The following is an 18,224-nucleotide window of genomic DNA, read 5'->3' as shown; positions in this document are numbered from 1 at the left end:
GCACTTGGAAGGTAGAGCCACGGCTTTTCTGACGGACCGGGCCTTGGAACCATCGGGAAGGCGTGGTGTCATAGGGAAAGATGGGAGCGGCGTCCTCCTCTCAGCTGGCAGTTGTCGCCGTTGCCCCTCTGCTGCTGGGCTGTCAGGCACAAGAGGGGGAGAACGGGGGGCCAGCACAGAGCCTGGCCTCAAGCAGACGGGCTGGTAAAAATGGGGTGGCTCGGTCACCGAGCCATGGCTTGTTAATTAACAGCTCATCTGCGGGCAGCACCAGGAGTAGTGGCAGGAGCAGGGAGTCAGACACCTGGACGCGCCCCCCACGTACCGGCGGGGTGACGGTGTGACTTTGGGTGAATGGCTTAGCCTCTGGGGGCTTCAGTGTTTTCATCTGTAAAATGGGGCTCGTAGTCAGTGCTAGGTATTCAAACCACATTGGAGAAACGAGGCCGGGCCAGGAAAACCCCGGACTGAGTTATTGCTAGAACACTCCGTCCTCAGTTTCCTCATCTGCCCAATGGGTGCAGACCCTTGAAAGGTGGTTGGACGTGTAGGCGGCATAATCCAGGCAAAGCGTCCACACAGAGTGGACCTGAGGAAGAAGAATGCCTGGGGACAATGGTCCCCCCATCCCTGGGTGACCGGAGGCTTAAATGAGGTGATGCCTGTGAAATGTCTTTTGTAGATACTAAGGGAATATTAGTTTTCATCTCCTTCTTCCACCCCTAGGAGAATTTGGGGCCGGTGGGGAGACAAAAGGGACAGCACTCTGAAGGGTAGGTTGCTGGCCCAGCACAGCACTGGCCCGCGGGCTTCTGGGGGAGGGCTCGGTGAATGACTGCGTTGGTATTTTGGGGAGCCCTGCTATGGAAAACCAGGAGGAAAGAAAAGCATCCCCCTGCATGAAGGTATGCGGGTGAGCTTTTTGTACCCCAGGTTTGTATCCCATGTTACTCGGCTCCATCTGTGGGTACAGGCTCTGCGGGACTGGGTTCAGGCACTGAAACCTCCACCTGTCCTCTGACCACAGAGAGGCTGGTGCGGTGCAAAGGCGAGGGTCCCAGGGCCGGACCGGTCCAGCTCTGCCTCGCGCCCTCTGGCTGAGCTGCTCAGTGCCCCTCTCGGTGCTGACTGCCTGGTGATCCGATCCTCCTCCTCCGAAGGGCAGGCTGCCTTCCTCTGTGCATCGCTGGCAGCCAGCAGAGGCTCCCTTGCGAATGCCAGGCCATTCTCAACCCGGGTCTGTTTCCCTGCCAGGATGCCCGTGGCTGAGGCCCCCCAGGCGGCTGGTGGGCAGGGCGACGGAGGAGATGGCGAGGAGGCAGAGCCGGAGGGGATGTTCAAGGCCTCCGAGAACGCCAAGAGAAAAGTCCGGGGCTACCTCCGCCTGGCGCCGCTGTGGCTGGCCCTGGTCGTGCTGGCTTCAGGGGGGTTCCTGCTCTGGTATTTTCTAGGTAAAGGCATGGGCCTGCCTGGGAGAGGCACCTGGGGAGAACTTGGGGGTGGTTGTGGGGGGCACAGCAGGACAGACCAGGATTCTAAGCCAGCACTTCCTCTCTGTCTGCCTTCCTGCCCTGGGGGATGGAGTGTGGCTGTTATTTGGACCTACTAGTATGTTCTAGGTCTTGGGACTCAGGCCAGGTGCCCCCCGTTCTCAGCAGCTGGGGAAGGGGTGCTCTCCCAGCACCCAGCTCTTGCAAACCAACAAACCAAAGGAGTATGAACATTGCCTCCCCTGCCTGCAGCCCTCCGGGGTTGCCCCTGGGGCTCGGAGCCAGCTGGCTCTGTGGGAGAAGGCCAAGAGGTGCCCATGGCTCCTGGCACCAAGTAATGCCTCTGCTCACTTGAGCCTCATCTGGAGCTCCTCTAGGGTAGGGACCCCAGCTCTGTCACCTCTGAGTCCCTAGGGCCCGTCACGAATGGGATGAAGGGAGGAGGGACACGGGACTCAGGCATCCGGGGGGCTGTGCACACACACAGGGCTTTCATACCCCAGCTCGGGCACACGGGGATTTCAACACAGAGCAGGTGGCTCAGAGCCTCGCCCAGGTTCTGAATTTTGGCCTCCCTCTCTGGTATCACAGCCCTTAATCAGTCCCCTGGAAGCAGTTGGCCCATGTGTCCGCCTTTTCGTTCATTCATTCACTCATTCATTCATTCACTCCTTCATTCATTCACTCATTCATTCTTTCGTTCATTCATTCATTCAATAAACACTCTTGAGCACCTACTATGTCTTTCCCTAAAACTGATGAAGGCTGTGCCTCATTCTTCCCACTCTTGGCGTGGCTATGGGAAATGAGGATGGCGCCTGTGAAAATGCTACTGGAGAAGACTTCATTCACTCACTCATTCATTCTTTCTTTCATTCATTCTTTCTTTCATGTCTGAGCACCTCCTATACACCGGCTCTGTGCCAGGCTCTGAAGATGGTCCTGCCTCACCATAATGCATGGCATGTGCCAGGACAGAGGAAGCTGGGGGGTGGGGAGCCATAGCAGGGACAAATGATCAGAGACTTCCCATTAAATGCTCTGCAAACGTTAGATCATATTCTTACTGGCTCACTCTCATGGTGGAATTTCAGGCCCATTGAAAGGAACGAGGACCCGCCCTAGCCAGTTGGCTCAGTAGATAGAGCATCAGCCTGCGGACCAAAAGGCCCCGGGTTCGATTCCGGTCAAGGGCACGTACCTCAGTTGCAGGCTCCTTCCCTGCCTGGGCCCTGGTCAGGTTGCATGCAGGAGGCAACCAATCGATGTGTTTCTCTCACTTCGACATTTCTCTGTCTTTCCCACTCTCTTCCACTCTCCCTAAAAATCAATGGAAAAATATCCTCGGGTGGGGATTGACAAGAAAATAAAGGAAAGGAACAGGGACCCACTTTGGAGCAGTCATGGGGCCCAGCCCCAAAGGGGGACAAGGTGGTGGGAGCCTGGAACCAGCCTCAGGCAGACACTGTTAGGAACCCAGGTCCGATGTGAATCTGCCTGCCATGGCTCAGGGTGGAGGGCGGTTCTGCTCAGAGCCGAGCAGCGCCAGCAGGGAGTGGATGCTGTGTGTTGCCGCCGCGGGCAGGAAGCCAGCACGGGCTGCCGGGGCCTCCGCAGGCTGCGGGATAATTGGTCTTCAGGGTAAACCACAGAGCATCAGGCGAGGGCCGGGAGCTCACCTGTCAGTTGTCTTCCTTCGCAGATGAGTCTACTTTCTCCTGGTTACGCTCCAGGAGTAAAGCACCCCCCTCCCAGAGAGTGTGCTCCGTGGGGCTGAGTGCCCCCTAGTTTCAGCTGGGGGAAGCCAATTCCTGCTCGGCAAAGGGATTGGGGGCGGGGGGAGGCACTGAGGAGAAGTTTGAGCCGTTCCTCCCGCCCCGGCCAGCAGTGCTCCAAGAACTGGGCAGGAGGTGAGGAGATGAATCAGAGCTGCGTCCTGCCCTGTCTGGAAGGGGAGATGGAGCGTGACACGGGAGTGGGATAAGCCCAAAGTGAGTGGCGTGCTGGCCCAGAAAGTGGCCCAGGAGGGGAGAGGGCGGGGACTGGCTGCCCAAGGCGGATGGGCCCGGGCCCTGAGGCGGCCTAACTGAGTCTCCCTGATCCTTCCCTCTCCTGCTGTCCTGGGTGCTGGTTCTGTGCTTTCTTCTCAAACCTCCTGCAGCTCCACCCACTTTGCCACCTGTTTCAATGACAAAGTGGAAGGAGCCAGAAGAGAAGCCCCCTAGATGCCCTCCCAGCTGCAGCCATGTGCTCTGCCCTCCTGCCCGTCCCCAAGGTGAACCATCCCTGCCTGTTCTAAAGCCTCCTGGCTCCCCCGCGGTGTCTGGGCCCCAGCAATGCCCCTTCTCAACTTGCCCCTTCTCAACTGGCCGTCTCTAGCTCCAGAATACAGCTGGCTCCTCCCACCTCACCCTCTCCGCCCGCAGCCTGGTCCAGGCTCCGTCGCCTCTTACCCAGACGGCTCTCACCTGGACCTCTCTCACCTGGACCACTTCCTGCAGCTGTCCCTACTTCTGCCCTTGCCTCCTTAGAGCCTGTTCTCAACACAACAGCAAATCAAATCACCTAAGTTCTCTGCTCAAAATCCTCCGCGTCTCCTGTCTCACTCAGTACAACCAAATCCTCACCCGCCTCATCTCCTGCTGCGTTTCCTTCACTCACTCTGCCATTCCTCAAACACACAGATGAGCTCCTGCCTCAGGGCCTTTGCACATGCTGGCCTAGGCGCCTGGAAGGCTCTTTCTACAGATTAACATCCACATGGCTGACACCATCACCTTCTTCTCTGGCCTCGTGTTGCTGCCCCCCCGTCCCCCCTCCCTGGTTTCCACTTACACGTCTATCATGTTGTATAGTTTGTTTGTTGCTGGGCTACAAGCTCTTTAGGACAGGGGTTTATTTTCTTTATTGTTATACTGGTATATTCCCAGGTGCTCCAGGCCAGTCTTGGCACATAGTAGGTCCTCCACAAATATTAGTTGAGTGAATGAGTAAATGAATAGATAGAGATATAAACCCAGGACATTGTATCTATTCTCTTCACATCAACCAAAAAGTCTTTGCAAAATGGAACTCTGATGGTGTCATCCCTGATTTTCAACCTTTCGTGGGGTCCCTTGTTCATCTGGTAAAGACAGAATCTTGCCAAGCTGATGTCACAGCCTCTTGCTGCCCTAATCTGACTGTTCCAGCCAAACAGGTCTTAGCCCTCTTCTTCCCATGATCCCTCTGCCCCAGGGCCTTTGCACACACTCTACTTCCTTCTCTCTCCTCTTCCCCATTTACACTCCAGGCCTCCCATCTCACTGGAGGGTCACTCTGACCCAGGCCTGGTTTCTTGGTCATGTCCCCTCAATAGCACCTCGTGCCTCTTCTTGAAGGCCCTTAACCCTCATGGGGAGACATATCTGTCTTTGTTCACTAGTGTCCCCCACATAGTAGGTGCAATCTAGACAACCTGGTGAGTGGAAGGATGAAGAGAGGTTGTAACCCATGAACTTGACCTGGGCTCACGGGGTTTCCTGGCCTTTATGTCATCATGTCCTCACTGCATCAGCCTTTGGGACACCATCCATCCACCTGTGGGCCTCTCTCCTCTCCGGCACCTTGGGACCAGTTTGTCCCTAAACGAACTTTGGATGGCGATGATGACAATGGCAAAGATGAGCAGGAGGATGGGGCCTTGATGAGGTCCAAGATGGTGGAGGCCGAGCTGAGGGTTCCGGGGGAGGAGGAGGCCTGGGGGAGGCAGAGCCGTCCCTGCTGCGTGTGGTTAACCTCTGGTTTCTCCTGGGCAGGGTACCAAGCAGAGGCGACCGTCAGCCAGGTGTATTCAGGCAGCCTCCGTGTGCTCAACCGCCACTTCTCCCAGGACCTTGCCCACCGGGAGTCCAGCGCCTTCCGCAGCGAAACCGCCAAAGCCCAGGAGATGGTAGGGAAGGAATGTGGGGGCCAGAGGGAGAAGGAGGGGCCTGATCACGTCAAGCCCACTGGTCAGTCCATCTGGGGAGCAGAGGCCTGTTCTAGGCATGATGGGGGGGGGGCGGTACAGGGTGGTGGGCGAGTCAGTGGGCTCTGGCATCAAATGCACTTGGATTAAATCCTGGCTGTGACACTAAAGGAGTGTGGCCTTGGGAAAGTCAGGGCAGTGCAAGGGCGGTCAGGGCCCACCCGCACCCCCCCTCTAGGGCACTGGCTTCCTGCACTGGGGGGTCTCCCGCTGCCAGTACCTCTGCTCGGGCGGCAGGACCGCACCCTGCCCAGCAAGCAGGCCAGAGCGCGGAGGGGCTGTTCCCAGGAACAGTGCTCAGCCATGGGAAGCAGAGCGGGCGGACAGGCAGCCCAGCAACCCTGGCGCTGGTGGGGGCAGTTCTGAGGATGCCGTCCGTCCCCCAGAGCTCCCCACGGACTGAGCCTCCGTGGCCCACAGCTCTCCCTTGCTCCTTCCCAGCCCTGTGGGCTGCCCCCCCCCCCCGACTGCTGTCCCCCAGAATCACTTCCACATAAATCACTTGCCTCATGTCCTTGACTCGACCTGCTTCTGGGGACCCACTGAGGCTCTCTTTCCTCCTCTGTGAAGGGGGTGATGACACTGCCTGTCCGCAGGGTGGCTGTGGGGTTCCTGCAGCCGCACTGTAGTGGAACATGTGTGAGAACCAGCCGGCTGGGCTCCGTGGCTGCTGGGGGGGGGGGGGGCGGTGAGGAAAGGACTCAGGGGCCACGTGGGCTTCTCAGAGTTGAGTGACATCTCACGAGGGGGCCAGAGGCCATGGGTGGCCTGACGGAGGCCAGAGCTGGTGGGAGGGGGAGGGGCGGTGCCTGAGGGCAGGGGAGGGAAGAGTGGGAGGGGTGTGAGGTTTCCTGGTGTGGCCCTATGTGACCGCAGGCAAGACTGTACCCTGCAGGCCCCTGTCAAGCCGGGCTGCCTGGAGGGGAAAGGGCGTCTCAAGGTCGGAGGGGCTTCTGCAGAGGTTCACCAGGGGCTATCGTTTCCCCTCCTTTTAGCTCAAGGCCCTCATCACCAGCACCCGCCTGGGCGCTTACTACAACTCCAGCTCCGTCTACTCCTTTGGGTGAGTGCCTGGCCCCCCGCCCCCGCCCCCCCTCCCGCCCCCCCCCCCCCCCACCGGCCCCTACTAGAACCTCTAACTCAAGGGGAGAGGAGTTGACTCCTGATGCCATGCCCTCACTTTCTTAAATGGGGAAACCAAGGCTTGGAGGGCAACTCGGCTTCCTGTGTGTGACCTCCCTTCATGCCTTGGTTTCCTCATCTGTAAAATGGGCACAGGCTCGGAGGGGTGGGGGCAGGGATTACCTCGACTCTGGCTTCGATGTGTTCACCAAGGGCCTGGCAGTACTGGATGAGGCCACGGTGGAGGGGAGGGGGTGTCAGCGGGGGTGGCCCAGCTCCTCCACTCATGTCTGGTTCTGCCACCTTCAACATGGTCCCTGGCCTCAGTTTCCCCGCCTGCAGAATGGGGATGAGGGGAGCACCTGTGGTTAGGGGGCTGCGCTGTGAAGGCGGAGAGCAGTGTCTGGGGGGTAGTAAGCGCTCAGCACGCACGAGCCCCGGCTGGTGTTCCCCCTCGGGAGCAGGGGGCTGGCCAGGGGAGACCGCAGGCCCCGGCCCCAGCGCCTCTCACTTCTGCCCGCCTTAGGGAGGGACCTCTCACCTGCTTCTTCTGGTTCATCCTCCAAATCCCTGAGCACCGCCAGCCGATGCTGAGCCCCGACATGGTGCGGGCACTGCTGGTGGAGGAGCTGCTGTCCACGGCCAACGGCTCGGCCCCCGCTCCCTACAGGGCAGAGTACGAGGCGGACCCCGAGGGCCTGGTGATCCTGGGTCAGTACTGGGAGGGGACGCGGGGCGGTCAGACGAGGTCCGGCGAGGCTGCCGTGAGGGCCCCGGGAGCCAGGACTGGGCCGGGGCCCGGGGAGGGTTGGCAGGCTGGGGAACCTCAGCCAGGCTGCCTCTGACGGTCTCCTCTATTTTTATTTTCGTTTGATTGACTTATTATTTGTCTTCATTGATTTGTGTGTTCGTTTCCCTTTAACAGAAGCCAGCGTAAAAGACATACTTATGCTGAATGCCACGCTGGGTATGCGACTTCGCTTTTCCACTTTTGAGTTGCTGTGTTTCTTGGCGCGGTCGAGTGTCAGGGGACCGCGTGGCTCTATGGCGGGTGCAGGGGGACTGGCTTAGGGTCACCCCGGGGATGCCCGGCGGGCTGGGTCCTGGGGCCGGTGGGGGAAGAGGAGGAGAAGGAGCATGTGTGAACACACGTGTGTGTGTCTTGTACACAAGTGTGCGTGTGTGTGGGGTGAGACTGTGACTCCACTTCTCTCTCACTGAGTTCCGTTTGCCCACAAGCCACTGCTTGCACTGATGGTAGGAATAATCTTGCCAACTCAAGGTATGTCAGTCACTCGGGGCTTAACACTTGGTCTCCTGGAGACATTTCTGCCGCATTCAGGGACGCTCCCTCCACCCCCTCCTTCCCTCGGGCAGCCGGCTGCTCTCCCTCGGCCCAGCCCTCCAGGCGCCATATTGCTCTCACCTCGCTTTTCCCAGAGGCTCCACCGTCCTCCTGCTGAGCCCTGGGAGGCAAGGCAGCGGCGGGGCCAGCGAGCTGCCCAGGCCAGGGCGCACTCCATGTGGTCCACGGGACCCACAGGTCTAGGAGGTGCAGCGCCTCATCTGCGCACTGGGCCCCGCAGTCCTGAGCCCGGGCCCCAACCCACTCTCCCCAGCGTTTCCCCCCAGAGCTGAGGCCTCCAGCCAGGCGGAGGGAGGCAGAGTCTAAATCCTGGCTAAACCTTCGCTGACCTTCCGCTCCTCCCATCCGGCCGGTCAAATGCTTACTTCCCTGGTGGATGGAGGTAATGGGGTCACAGTACAGCTTTCAGAGCGTTAAAGTCATGGTTCCCCTCCACAGGTAGAGTGAGACAGGCCAGAGATTCATTTAGCTGATCTGTCATTTATCATCTATCTATTGTCTATCATCTGTATCTCTCTACCTCTCTATCATCTATTACTTGTCTATCATCTATCTATCATCTATCATCTGTCTATCTTATCTATGTCTATCTATCTATTGATTGATCTATCACCTATCACCTATCTCTACCTCTCTATCATCTATTACTTGTCTATCATCTATCTATTATCTATCATCTGTCTATCTTATCTATGTCTATCTATCTATCTGTCTATCTATCTATCTATTGATCGATCTATCACCTATCTCTACCTCTCTATCATCTGTTATTTGTCTATCATATATCTATAACCTATTAGCTGTCATCCTTTTACCCTATCTATCTACCTATCTATTATCTAGGATCTGTCTATTCTATCCATCCATCCATCCATCCATCTATGTATCTTACACTGCATTGGGACTTTCGTAGCTCAGCCCCTTGGTCTGGGATGGGCCCTCCTGTTGCCCTTGCCCGTGCCAGGTGTCCACGTGCCCCAGGTTTCTGGCAGTCTCTTTGCAGTTTCCCTTATTTGGTTCCATGAAGGCCTGGAGCCCCAGCCCTCTGGGAACAGTCTAGCAGGATGGAGATGACCATTGGAATCCTTTCAACAGGCTTTTTGAGCACTTCTTCCATGCAGGCCCCACACCTGAGCTGGGGACCCCAGGTGGACATGTCCTCACCCCTGCCCTTGGCGGAGCTCAGAGCCCCAGGGGGGAGACAGACTCACAGAGTCACACCACTGAAGGTGCCAGTGCCCGAGCAGAGGCCCCGGGCAGTGAACAGAGGGCATCGCTCTGCCCTGGGTATAGGGCCACCATCCAAACAGAGGACGGAACATGCCTCTGGAAGGAGGGGGGAGCTGCTCCTGACCGGGGGGGAGGGGTCCTGGAAGCCTTCATGGAGGAGGGGGCGGCAGGCCCCGGTAGGAACCTGTCAGGCTAGGAAGGGGAAGGGCAGCTGGGCAGAGGGAGCCGTGTGAGCACCGCTGGGTGAGGAGAAGCGTAAGGCAGGCTTGTTGACTCTCTCCCAGCGACCAGAGGTACCAGGCTCCCTCGGTGTTTGGTTATCATCAGAGACCAGCACTTGCCTCTCCATGTAATTCTCCTCAAAACAATGGCAAGAGCAAAGCATCAGCTTGGAGCGGATTTAAGGAAGACACACCGAGGAGTAGCCAGGCACCCCTCCCCAGCTGCTGGCTGAGCAGGTGTCCAGGCCTGTCCCTTCCCTGGCAAATGTCAGGAGTCTCTCCCGGGGGGAGGTCAGCTCCCCACTGGGGGCAGGATGAGAGGTCAGGACCGGGAGCCGAGCAGCAGGCAGCATAGCCGAGCAAAGCATTGCCTTCTTGTCTGCCAGAACCTCTCAGAGAAGGAGGTGGGCCAGGGACTATGCTGTGTCCGTTGACAGAGCTCAGAGTGGCTAAGCGCCTGGCCCAGGGTCGCACCTCCTAGGGGAGGTGGTGCTGGGCTGGGCGCGGAGAGGACTCCCTGCACACCAGGCTGCCTCCCCTCCTGCAGCTGGGCCTCGAGCCCACATCCCTTCTGCTTTCCGGCAGGTCACACAGCCTCCCTGCTTCACAGGCTCGCAATGAGGGTTAAACGCGATACGTATGCTCCGTGGCCGAGATTGGTTTGCTCCCTGCAGCTCCTTGGTGCCTAAATCAAACCCAGAGGAGGTTCCCATTGAATGACTGAACGGTGCAGGTCAAGCATGTCAAACTCAAAGGCTAACGCGGGCCAAATAAACGAGGCATGCGGCCCGTGGGCTGTGAGTTTGACGTGCTTGGTGTAGGTGGTTCTGCCAAGCAAGCCCTAGCACCGCATACAAAACTCAGGGACTATGCAGCAGCCTCGGGCTGCGGTGCAGTTGGGTGTGTCCGCGTGATGGAGGAGGTGTGAAGGGAGGGAAGCCAATGCGACAGGCTACGTCTGAGCCTCCAGGGGAGCCAGCTGAAGGGTGGAAAGTCACAGGACTTTTGCTGCAGCTTCACCTTCGCCCTCTGCCCCACACCCACCCAAAGAACAGCCACTGCATGTATTGAGCACCTGCTGTGTGCAAGGGACTCTGCTGAGCACTCTGCGTGCATCCCTCCCAAGCTCTGTGACCATCCTGCAAGATGGCGTCATTGTCCTCATCCCACCGAGAAGGAAACCAAGGCCCAGAGAAGACTGGGTAGAGGCCGGGGGAACCCGGGTGTGTCCGTCCGGCTCTGTAAAATGGGGACAATGACAGAAGCTATTTCGTGGAGGCTTTGAATGAGGTGTGTGCGCAGCCTTAGCTCAGTTCCAGCAACTACCAAACCCGTGCCCAGTGCAATGGCTCTTGTCCTTGTTCGTTATCGTTAGCGGGAGCCCGCTTCCTCTCCCCGGGGCTGCCAGCCCCCCTGGCACACACTCCCTCCTCTCCCCCTGAAATGAAACCTCACCCGGTTCTCCATATACAGCCGCCTCGCTGGTCTCCAGCCTCCTCGGCGTGGCTCCCCGCAGCCAGCGGCTGGAGAGTCTGTGACCCAAGCCTGGCTCTGGCCCCCTGCCCGCCTGGGCCTCACACTGTGCCCCCCAAGACTCCCTTCCCAGAGGCCAGGCCGGAGCCCCCACCTCCTAAGCCAGTGGTCGGCAAACTCATTAGTCAACAGAGCCAAATATCAATAATACAACGATTGAAATTTCTTTTGAGAGCCAAATTTTTTAAACTTAAACTATATAGGTAGGTACATTGTTATTAACTTAATTAGGGTACTCCTAAGGCTTAGGAAGAGCCACACTCAAGGGGCCAAAGAGCCGCATGTGGCTCGCGAGCCGCAGTTTGCCGACCGCGGTCCTAGGCTGTTACCGCTGACCTGTGTTTCTGTCCACACTGTTCCTGGTGCTCCCAGCAGAAACTGGGCCTTCCTCCAGCACTCGCCCAGCACGGAGAGGGAGCTCGGTGAGTGCTAAACGAATGAATGAATGAATGAATGAATGAACGGACCTACGGATGAACGCGTGCATGAGGAGACAGAGATCAAGGCACAGGGAACAGAAAGATGGGACACAGCACCTCTGGGCTGACCCCCATCCAGCTGCCCTTCCTGCCCCACCCCTGCCCCATGGGGACCTGCCGGGGCTGGCTCCCCAGGTCTCTCCCCCCAGCCACTAGAGGTCAGGGGGCCTGTGCCTTTCCCCCCTCCAGGCTGCTACCGCTACAGCTACGTGGGCCGGGGCCAGACCCTCCCGCTGAAGGGGCCCGACTACCTGGCCTCCAGCTGCCTGTGGCACCTGCAGGGCCCTGAGGATCTCATGCTCAAGCTCAGGCTCGAGTGGACGCTGGCCGACTGCCGGGACCGGCTGGCCATGTACGACGCGGCGGGGCCCCTGGAAAGGAGGCTCATTACCTCGTGAGTTCCTGGGGAGGTGGGGGGGGGGGGGCGGAGATAGGGGTGGGGATTGAGGAAGGAAGTGGTGTTGTAAGGTCAGAAGTCACACCGAGCGTTCTGAGACCAGGGGCTGTGTGACCTCAAGTTCACTATCAGGGAGACAGCGAGGCCTGCCCAGAGGGAGACGGGAGGGGAATTTGGAAATGGCTGTGGTCTGTGGGTCCCCTTCCCCTGCCAGTTTCCCCATTTGTAGCAAAACAGTTGGACTAGATGACCCCTGAGGTCAGTTCTGGGAGGCCATGCGGCTTGTTAGAAGAATGCTTCTGAGTCTCCCAACTCCTATGCTGTTGCTTCCTTGCTGTGTGCCCTAAGGCAAGTCACTTTGCCTCTCTGAGCCTCAGTTTCCTCACCTGTGAAATGGGTGCACAATCGCGCTTACCTTGCAGGGCTATTGTGAGGATTTAAATCGGCCCATCTGGGCCAAGATCCTCACACACAGTGATGCTGTCCAGTGGGGCAAAGGCACAAGGGGTACTGGGTGCCAGGAGCAAGTTCAACTTCAGCCCGTGGGAAGCGGGGCACTAACTGTGCGTCCCTGAGCCGAGGAGTGGGGCTGTGGGGCACAAGCATTATGTGGAGTGCAGAGGTGACCAGGGCAGCCCTAGCCGGTTTGGCTCAGTGGATAGAGCGTCGGCCTATGGACTGTAGGGTCCTGGGTTGGGACACATGCCCAGGTTGTGGGCTGGGTCCCCAGTAGGGGGAGTCCAGGGGGCAGCCGATGAATTATTCTCTCTCATCATTAATGTTTCTCCTTCTCCCTTCCTCTCTGAAATCAATAAAAATATATTTTTAAAAAATACAGAAGTGATGAGGGCAGAAGTCAGGTAGTGGGGGATGGGAAGGCCAGAAAAGGGCTGGAAGTGGCCTTGGTCTTGGGGCGCCTGGTCACCTCCCCACAGGATGGAGGTGGGTGTTGGCCCACAAGGCTCAGGGCAGGTGGGGAAGACCCTGGGGTGCCAGGCTTCTGCCTTCTCTGTCCTGCTTCCAGGTAGGCCGGGGGTGGGGAGTGGCGGGGGGGGGCTTGCTGTTCAGATCTGGGCAGTCCTGGAGGGTGAGCTGGGTGCGGCTTCCTCCCAGCTCCCCAGGCCTCTCTGAGTCTCCAGGCTCCCAGGCGGCGGACTCCCACTGCAGCGCCCCTGCTGGCGGGCTGCGGTGACCTCAGTCTGGGCGTGTGTGGGCTGGTTCCGGGAGGGCTCTGGGCAGGGCAGGGAGGCCAGGCCACATCTGACTTTCAGGACTTCCCCTGGGGCTTCTCCGAGTGCCCCGCCCCCCGGCTGCTGGGCTAGCTCTGTCCCTACTCACTGTGGCTCCTGGGCAGGTGGCTCACTCCACCTCAGGCCCAAGGAGAAGGTCTACAGTGACAGACGAGTTTGGGGGTCCCCACACGTGCGCCCCGGAGCGTGCGCAGGAACATTAGTGGTGATGGAAGACAAAGAGACCCTCGCCATTCTGGGCCTCCTGGCTCCATTTTTTGGGTCCCACACCCGGGAGGCTGGAGGCATTTTCCTTACAACAAGGCTCTGCTGCTAAGTCAACCAAAGGCAAGAGAAGACACCCCAACACTGAAAGCTGAAGCCCCCTTAAGGGTGGCCTCCAGGTCCCTCTTGACTACACTCTTATCTCCCACTTTCTGGGGGAAATGAGCAGGAGAGGGCGAGAAGGGAGTGATGTGTGGAGGGTGGGGGAACCCAGCAGTGAGAGCGAACCAGGTGGTAGAAGCAGGAGGGACGAGGACCTGGGCGGCTGTGCCATCTCCCTCCCTGGCGAGAGCCCCTCCCCAGGATCCTCCGGCCCCAGGACCCTCCTGGGGTCCTGCCATGGGACCCCTCGCTCCTCTCTGGGTTTGAGGCTGTGTTTGGCTCTCACACACGCACTTGAGGGGATGTCTGCGGTTCCCCATCGGTGAACCTCCTGCCGGTCAAGTCCACGGCCGCACATCATGCACAGGCAGTGCCTTGCGGCTGGGTGGGGGCAGGCCCACTCTGGGAGGACGGTTAGCGGCTGCCTGGCAATTGGTCTATGAATTAGCAATGGCTCGGAGGGTTCTGTCGGAGGCAAGGGGTAGTTTGATGAGGTTGGTAAGATGGCAGACCAGGGCACACCGACTGGAAGGGGGCCCAGGCACTGTCCCAGTCAGTGCCCAGCGCACCTTGCCCTCGGCTGGCCCACCTGCAGACCGATCAGCTGACTTGAACAACCTCCGAGAGCTTTGGCAGGGCTGACATTCAGACCCCGGAGAGCCTAGAATTCTACGATCCCATCCTGTATGATGTGCACCCGGGCACCAAACGCTGGGTGGCATCTGGGGTGCCTGGGGGCCATACTCCTGCCTCCTCTCTGTCCCAGCCCAGAGCAGGGTGTGGCCAGCTGGAGGCTGTGGTTCCCACAGGTGCCCGTCTGGTCTTCCTGCGGGCACAGGCTGGACACTCAGAGGTCGTGGGCACTCGGAGGGGATGGAAAGGATTCTGTGGCATCGTTGATGCAAAGCTCTAGAAGTCGGAGCATCCTCCTGGCCTTTCTCACCTGAGAGGCTGGCCTGACCCTTCAGGGTCTCCAAGCAGCCCCAGGGCCAGAGAGGGTCAGCGACTTGTCCGTGAACACACAGCAGGCTGGCTGCACAGCCGGGTGCCCTTCCCGGCTCACCCAGTCTGCCTTTCCCCGTCCCCCAGGGTCTACGGCTGCAGCCGCCAGGAGCCGGTGGTGGAGGTGCTGGCGTCGGGCGCCGTCATGGCGGTGGTCTGGAAGAAGGGCCTGCACAGCTACTACGACCCCTTCGTGCTCTCCGTGCAGTCCGTGGCCTTCCAGGGTGAGGGCTCGGGGCCCTGGAGGGTGGGGGGGTGAGGTGGCAGGCACTGAGCCCCCTGGGCGTGCCCTTCGCCCTCTTGGCTCTAGCTGGTGTGGGCTGAGGGAGAGGGAAGGTTCTGGAAGAGTCTCTGCTCTCCACCCCGCCTTCCCGCTCACAGCCCACCCCTCTTCGCTCCTCTATTCACAGTCCATGCCCTCATCTTCTCCGTCACTCTCCCCGGAGACGCAGGCTCACCTCTCATTCCCCCCTCCTCTCTCTCCTGCCTTCTGATGTTCTTTCCTGAGCTCATCGTCTCTCTCCCTCCTCTCCTTCTCTCATCCTGGCTCTGTCTCCTCTCCTTGGCCTCTCCCGAGCCCTCTTCCCTTGGCACCCACCTGGACAGTGGGGTCTGCGGGCCGCATGCCTCGTTTAGGAAGAGAGGGGAAACGGATGGGGGTGTGGAGCCCTGTCAGGCCTTTAAAGGAGGCGTGCGGCCCACCAGCCGCGAGTTTGACATGCTTGCGAGTAAACGGCCCAGTGCTGCACAGCGAGTGTCAATGGCTAACGTCTGTTGAGCACGTATCACGTACCAGGGTGGTCTGAGTGTTTTCTGCCTTGTAATCCTCTCAACTACCCCAGGAGGTATGGCCTGTTATTGTCCCCATTTAACAGATGAGGTAGCTGAGGCCCAAGATCACACAGTCACACTCAACACTGGGCTTTACCGTTTAGTGGCAGCGGGGAGGTGCGGCGGGACGGGGCCGAGGGACCCCGTGTAACCACTGTTCTCCGGGCCAGACTGCGAGGTGAACGTGACCCTGGAGAGCCAGCTGGAGGCCCGGGGCGTCCTCAGCACACCGTACTTCCCCAGCTACTACTCGCCCAGCACCCACTGCTCCTGGCACCTCATGGTGAGCCCCGGCCCTGCCCGCCCACCTGACGCCTGCCCAGAGCACCCTGAGGACCGCTGGGGCCCCTGCTGGGAGGGCCCCACTGTCCTGCCTTGGCTGAAGCACCCCCAGGCCAAGTCTGGGTCCAGATCCCCCCAGGAGGGGGCTGGCGGGTGTGGCCCCAGCAACGCCTGTTTGTTGAGTGACTGGCGGATGTCAGCCCTGGTCGGCACTCTGTGTGGCAGCCTCTTTCTCTCTCTGTCATCCTAGAAGGTGGGGTCACCAGACCAGCCACAGCCCGCGGGCCTCCTGGTGACCAGCTCCTCTGTCGCAGGTGCCCTCCCTCGACTACGGCCTGGCCCTCTGGTTTGATGCCTATGCACTGCGGAGGCAGAAATACGACCTGCCATGCACCCAGGGCCAGTGGATGATCCAGAACCGGAGGTACCCCCCTGGCACCCTGCCTCTCCCCATGGGTACCCCCCTGGGAGCCCAAGTCCCAGACCTCAGAGGAACAGCCTGGGAAAACAGTCAAGGCGGCTGCTCAGGCCTGTGGCCCACCCCTTGACCCAGCCCCTGCCCGGCCTCCCCTCCAGCCTCCCAAAGGTCTAACACATTTGCCATCAGACACCCGGGGTGCTGACCCTGGTTCGGGTGAAGTGGTTTCATTTCCTTGGGTGCTGTCGCCCCTGCTGGGAGGACTCCACTGTCCTGCCTCTTGTCCTTGTCTTTTTGCCTTGAAGTGGTGGGGAGGGACTTCAGAGTGCAGCCAGGTGGGTGGGGAGGAAGGGGTGAAAGGGGTGGGAGGGGGGAAGTGCGGAGGGGGAGGCCTGACAGGGCTCCGCACTCCCATCCGTTTCCGCTCTCTTCCTAAACCTCTCCCCTGCTCATGGAGGCTGCCTGGTTTCTGCCTGGAACTCTGAGGACTCCCCCTTTCTCTGCTGGGGTTCAACCCCAGCAGGTCCAGGGGTCCCCAAAGGTGTGGATGGAGTCGGCGAAGAAGGAATGACACAGAGGCAGCATTCAGTTGATCAGCATGGTTGAGTTCTCTTGCCTGGTTCTATTGCCAGGTTCTGTAGGTTCTCCAGCCAGGTTCTGTAGCCAGGTTCTCCAGCCAGGTTCAGTCACCAGGTTCTAGTCAGGTTTTCTTGCCATGTTCTATTCAGGTTCTGTAGCCAGGTTCTGTCTCTAGGTTCTTCAGCCAGGTTCTCTCGCTAGGTTCTGTCTCTAGGTTCTGTGGCCAGTTTCTGTCCAGGATCTTTTGCCATGTTCTCTACAGCGAAGTTCTTCTGTCTCTAGGTTCTGTGTCAGTTCTGTGTCCTGTTGTCTTGTTACATCTGTATTTATACCAGTTGATTCAATCCTATCAATCTCTATTCCAAAGGTTAGGGCGTTTCTTATCTCCATTCCAGGGAGTAAAGATTATGTAGCTTAAGCATGATTGTTCATAGTTAAAGTGATTAATTACCTGCCTGGCACTTTGTTAAGGGGTTTTATTCCCTCCCTAACTTCAGGGGAAAATCCCTACCTGGGGAAATAACCTTTCTCAGAGAGGTGACCTTGGTTAAAACACATTGTGCCAAGAAGGTGAGCAAACATATTAAGAACAGTATGCCATATATGCCAGGTCCCTTGAAACAGCAAGGATGGACCGGCTCCCGGCATTTCTCGTCTGTAAAACTAGGGGTTAGACCAGCCCAGGGCCCGAGAGACGCACCCTGTATGTTGTGTTTATTAGTTCTTAGTGGAATGTTGCTGTGAAAAGAGCTTAGGTGTGAACACCAGGCAGCACAGGGTTCAAATCCCAGCTCCTCTCCTCCCTACTCAGCAAGGACTCGCCTCTCCCAGCCTCAGGTAACCCATCTGGGAAATGGGCATGCACACATCTCCACCCAGGGAGACTAAATGAGATCAGGGACGGAGGACGCTGGCTCCTGCAGGCTCAGAGAAAGCTCCAGAAGGCACTGACCCTGAGTTAATAACTGGTTGTTGACGGTGCCAGGCAGGCCCCTCACTAAGGGGTTTAGGAGCCATGTCCTTCGTCCTCCACAACCTGGTGAGGAAGCAGGTCCCTGTGCTGCCTTCATGGGCCACTGAGGACCCTGAAGCCCAGAGAGGCGGAGCCATCTCCACAAAGTCACCCAGCTTGTGACTGGAGCAACCTGAGTTGAGCCAGGTGGCCTGCTCAGACCTGTGTGTGGGTGTGCATACGTGTGCCCGTGTCCATGCATCCATGTGTGTATATGTGCACACGTAAGCGCTCATGCTTGTGCAGGCTCCTCCCGCAGAGCCTCTGAGCAGCCGTGCCAGCTATTCACTCTCCTGGCCCAGGCATTTCAGACCCGTCCATGGGCATCCTGATGAGAGGAAGGGCAGTTCACGTGGCTCTAGCCCGTTCTAAGAGCAGCCTGCAAAGTCCCATCTCCACCTTCTCAGACCTTCGTTAGGGCCCAGGGTCCCCAGGTGGAGACTCGTGTCCCCCTGCCCCCGGGCTTCTGTCCACGCGTGAGTGTGGACGGGCAGGCAGAGGCGTACCTCCCAGCTGTGAGCGCGGACAGGCCGTTTCCTCTCGCTGTGATCTTTCTGATAATGATCGCCCTATGCAGATGCTGGGAAATTATTTGAATGAGCATTTGTTGGAAAATCTGCTTGCGTGGGCGGTGGAG

At 58.8% G+C, this 18,224-nt stretch overlaps 1 protein-coding gene across 1 annotated transcript in view; it reads left to right on the top strand.

Annotated features, from left to right (window-relative positions):
* Positions 1-1,255: 1,255 nt before the first annotated feature.
* The window catches only part of TMPRSS6 (transmembrane serine protease 6), a gene marked incomplete at its 5' end in the record, with an annotated part of 29,692 nt that continues 12,723 nt past the window's right edge, over positions 1,256-18,224 (top strand). Inside the window, 9 exons of the mRNA XM_081083235.1 lie at positions 1,256-1,451; positions 5,288-5,421; positions 6,495-6,562; positions 7,148-7,332; positions 7,547-7,588; positions 11,640-11,844; positions 14,553-14,689; positions 15,467-15,579; positions 15,893-16,002. Of these exons, the coding sequence (XP_080939361.1) occupies positions 1,256-1,451; positions 5,288-5,421; positions 6,495-6,562; positions 7,148-7,332; positions 7,547-7,588; positions 11,640-11,844; positions 14,553-14,689; positions 15,467-15,579; positions 15,893-16,002 (1,190 nt within the window). The remainder of the gene's footprint in view (positions 1,452-5,287; positions 5,422-6,494; positions 6,563-7,147; positions 7,333-7,546; positions 7,589-11,639; positions 11,845-14,552; positions 14,690-15,466; positions 15,580-15,892; positions 16,003-18,224) is intronic.

The sequence above is a fragment of the Myotis nattereri genome (assembly GCF_964212035.1).
Source record: "Myotis nattereri genome assembly, chromosome: 2".
Classification (NCBI taxonomy): domain Eukaryota; kingdom Metazoa; phylum Chordata; class Mammalia; order Chiroptera; family Vespertilionidae; genus Myotis; species Myotis nattereri.
This window is presented reverse-complemented; position numbering and strand designations above follow the sequence as displayed.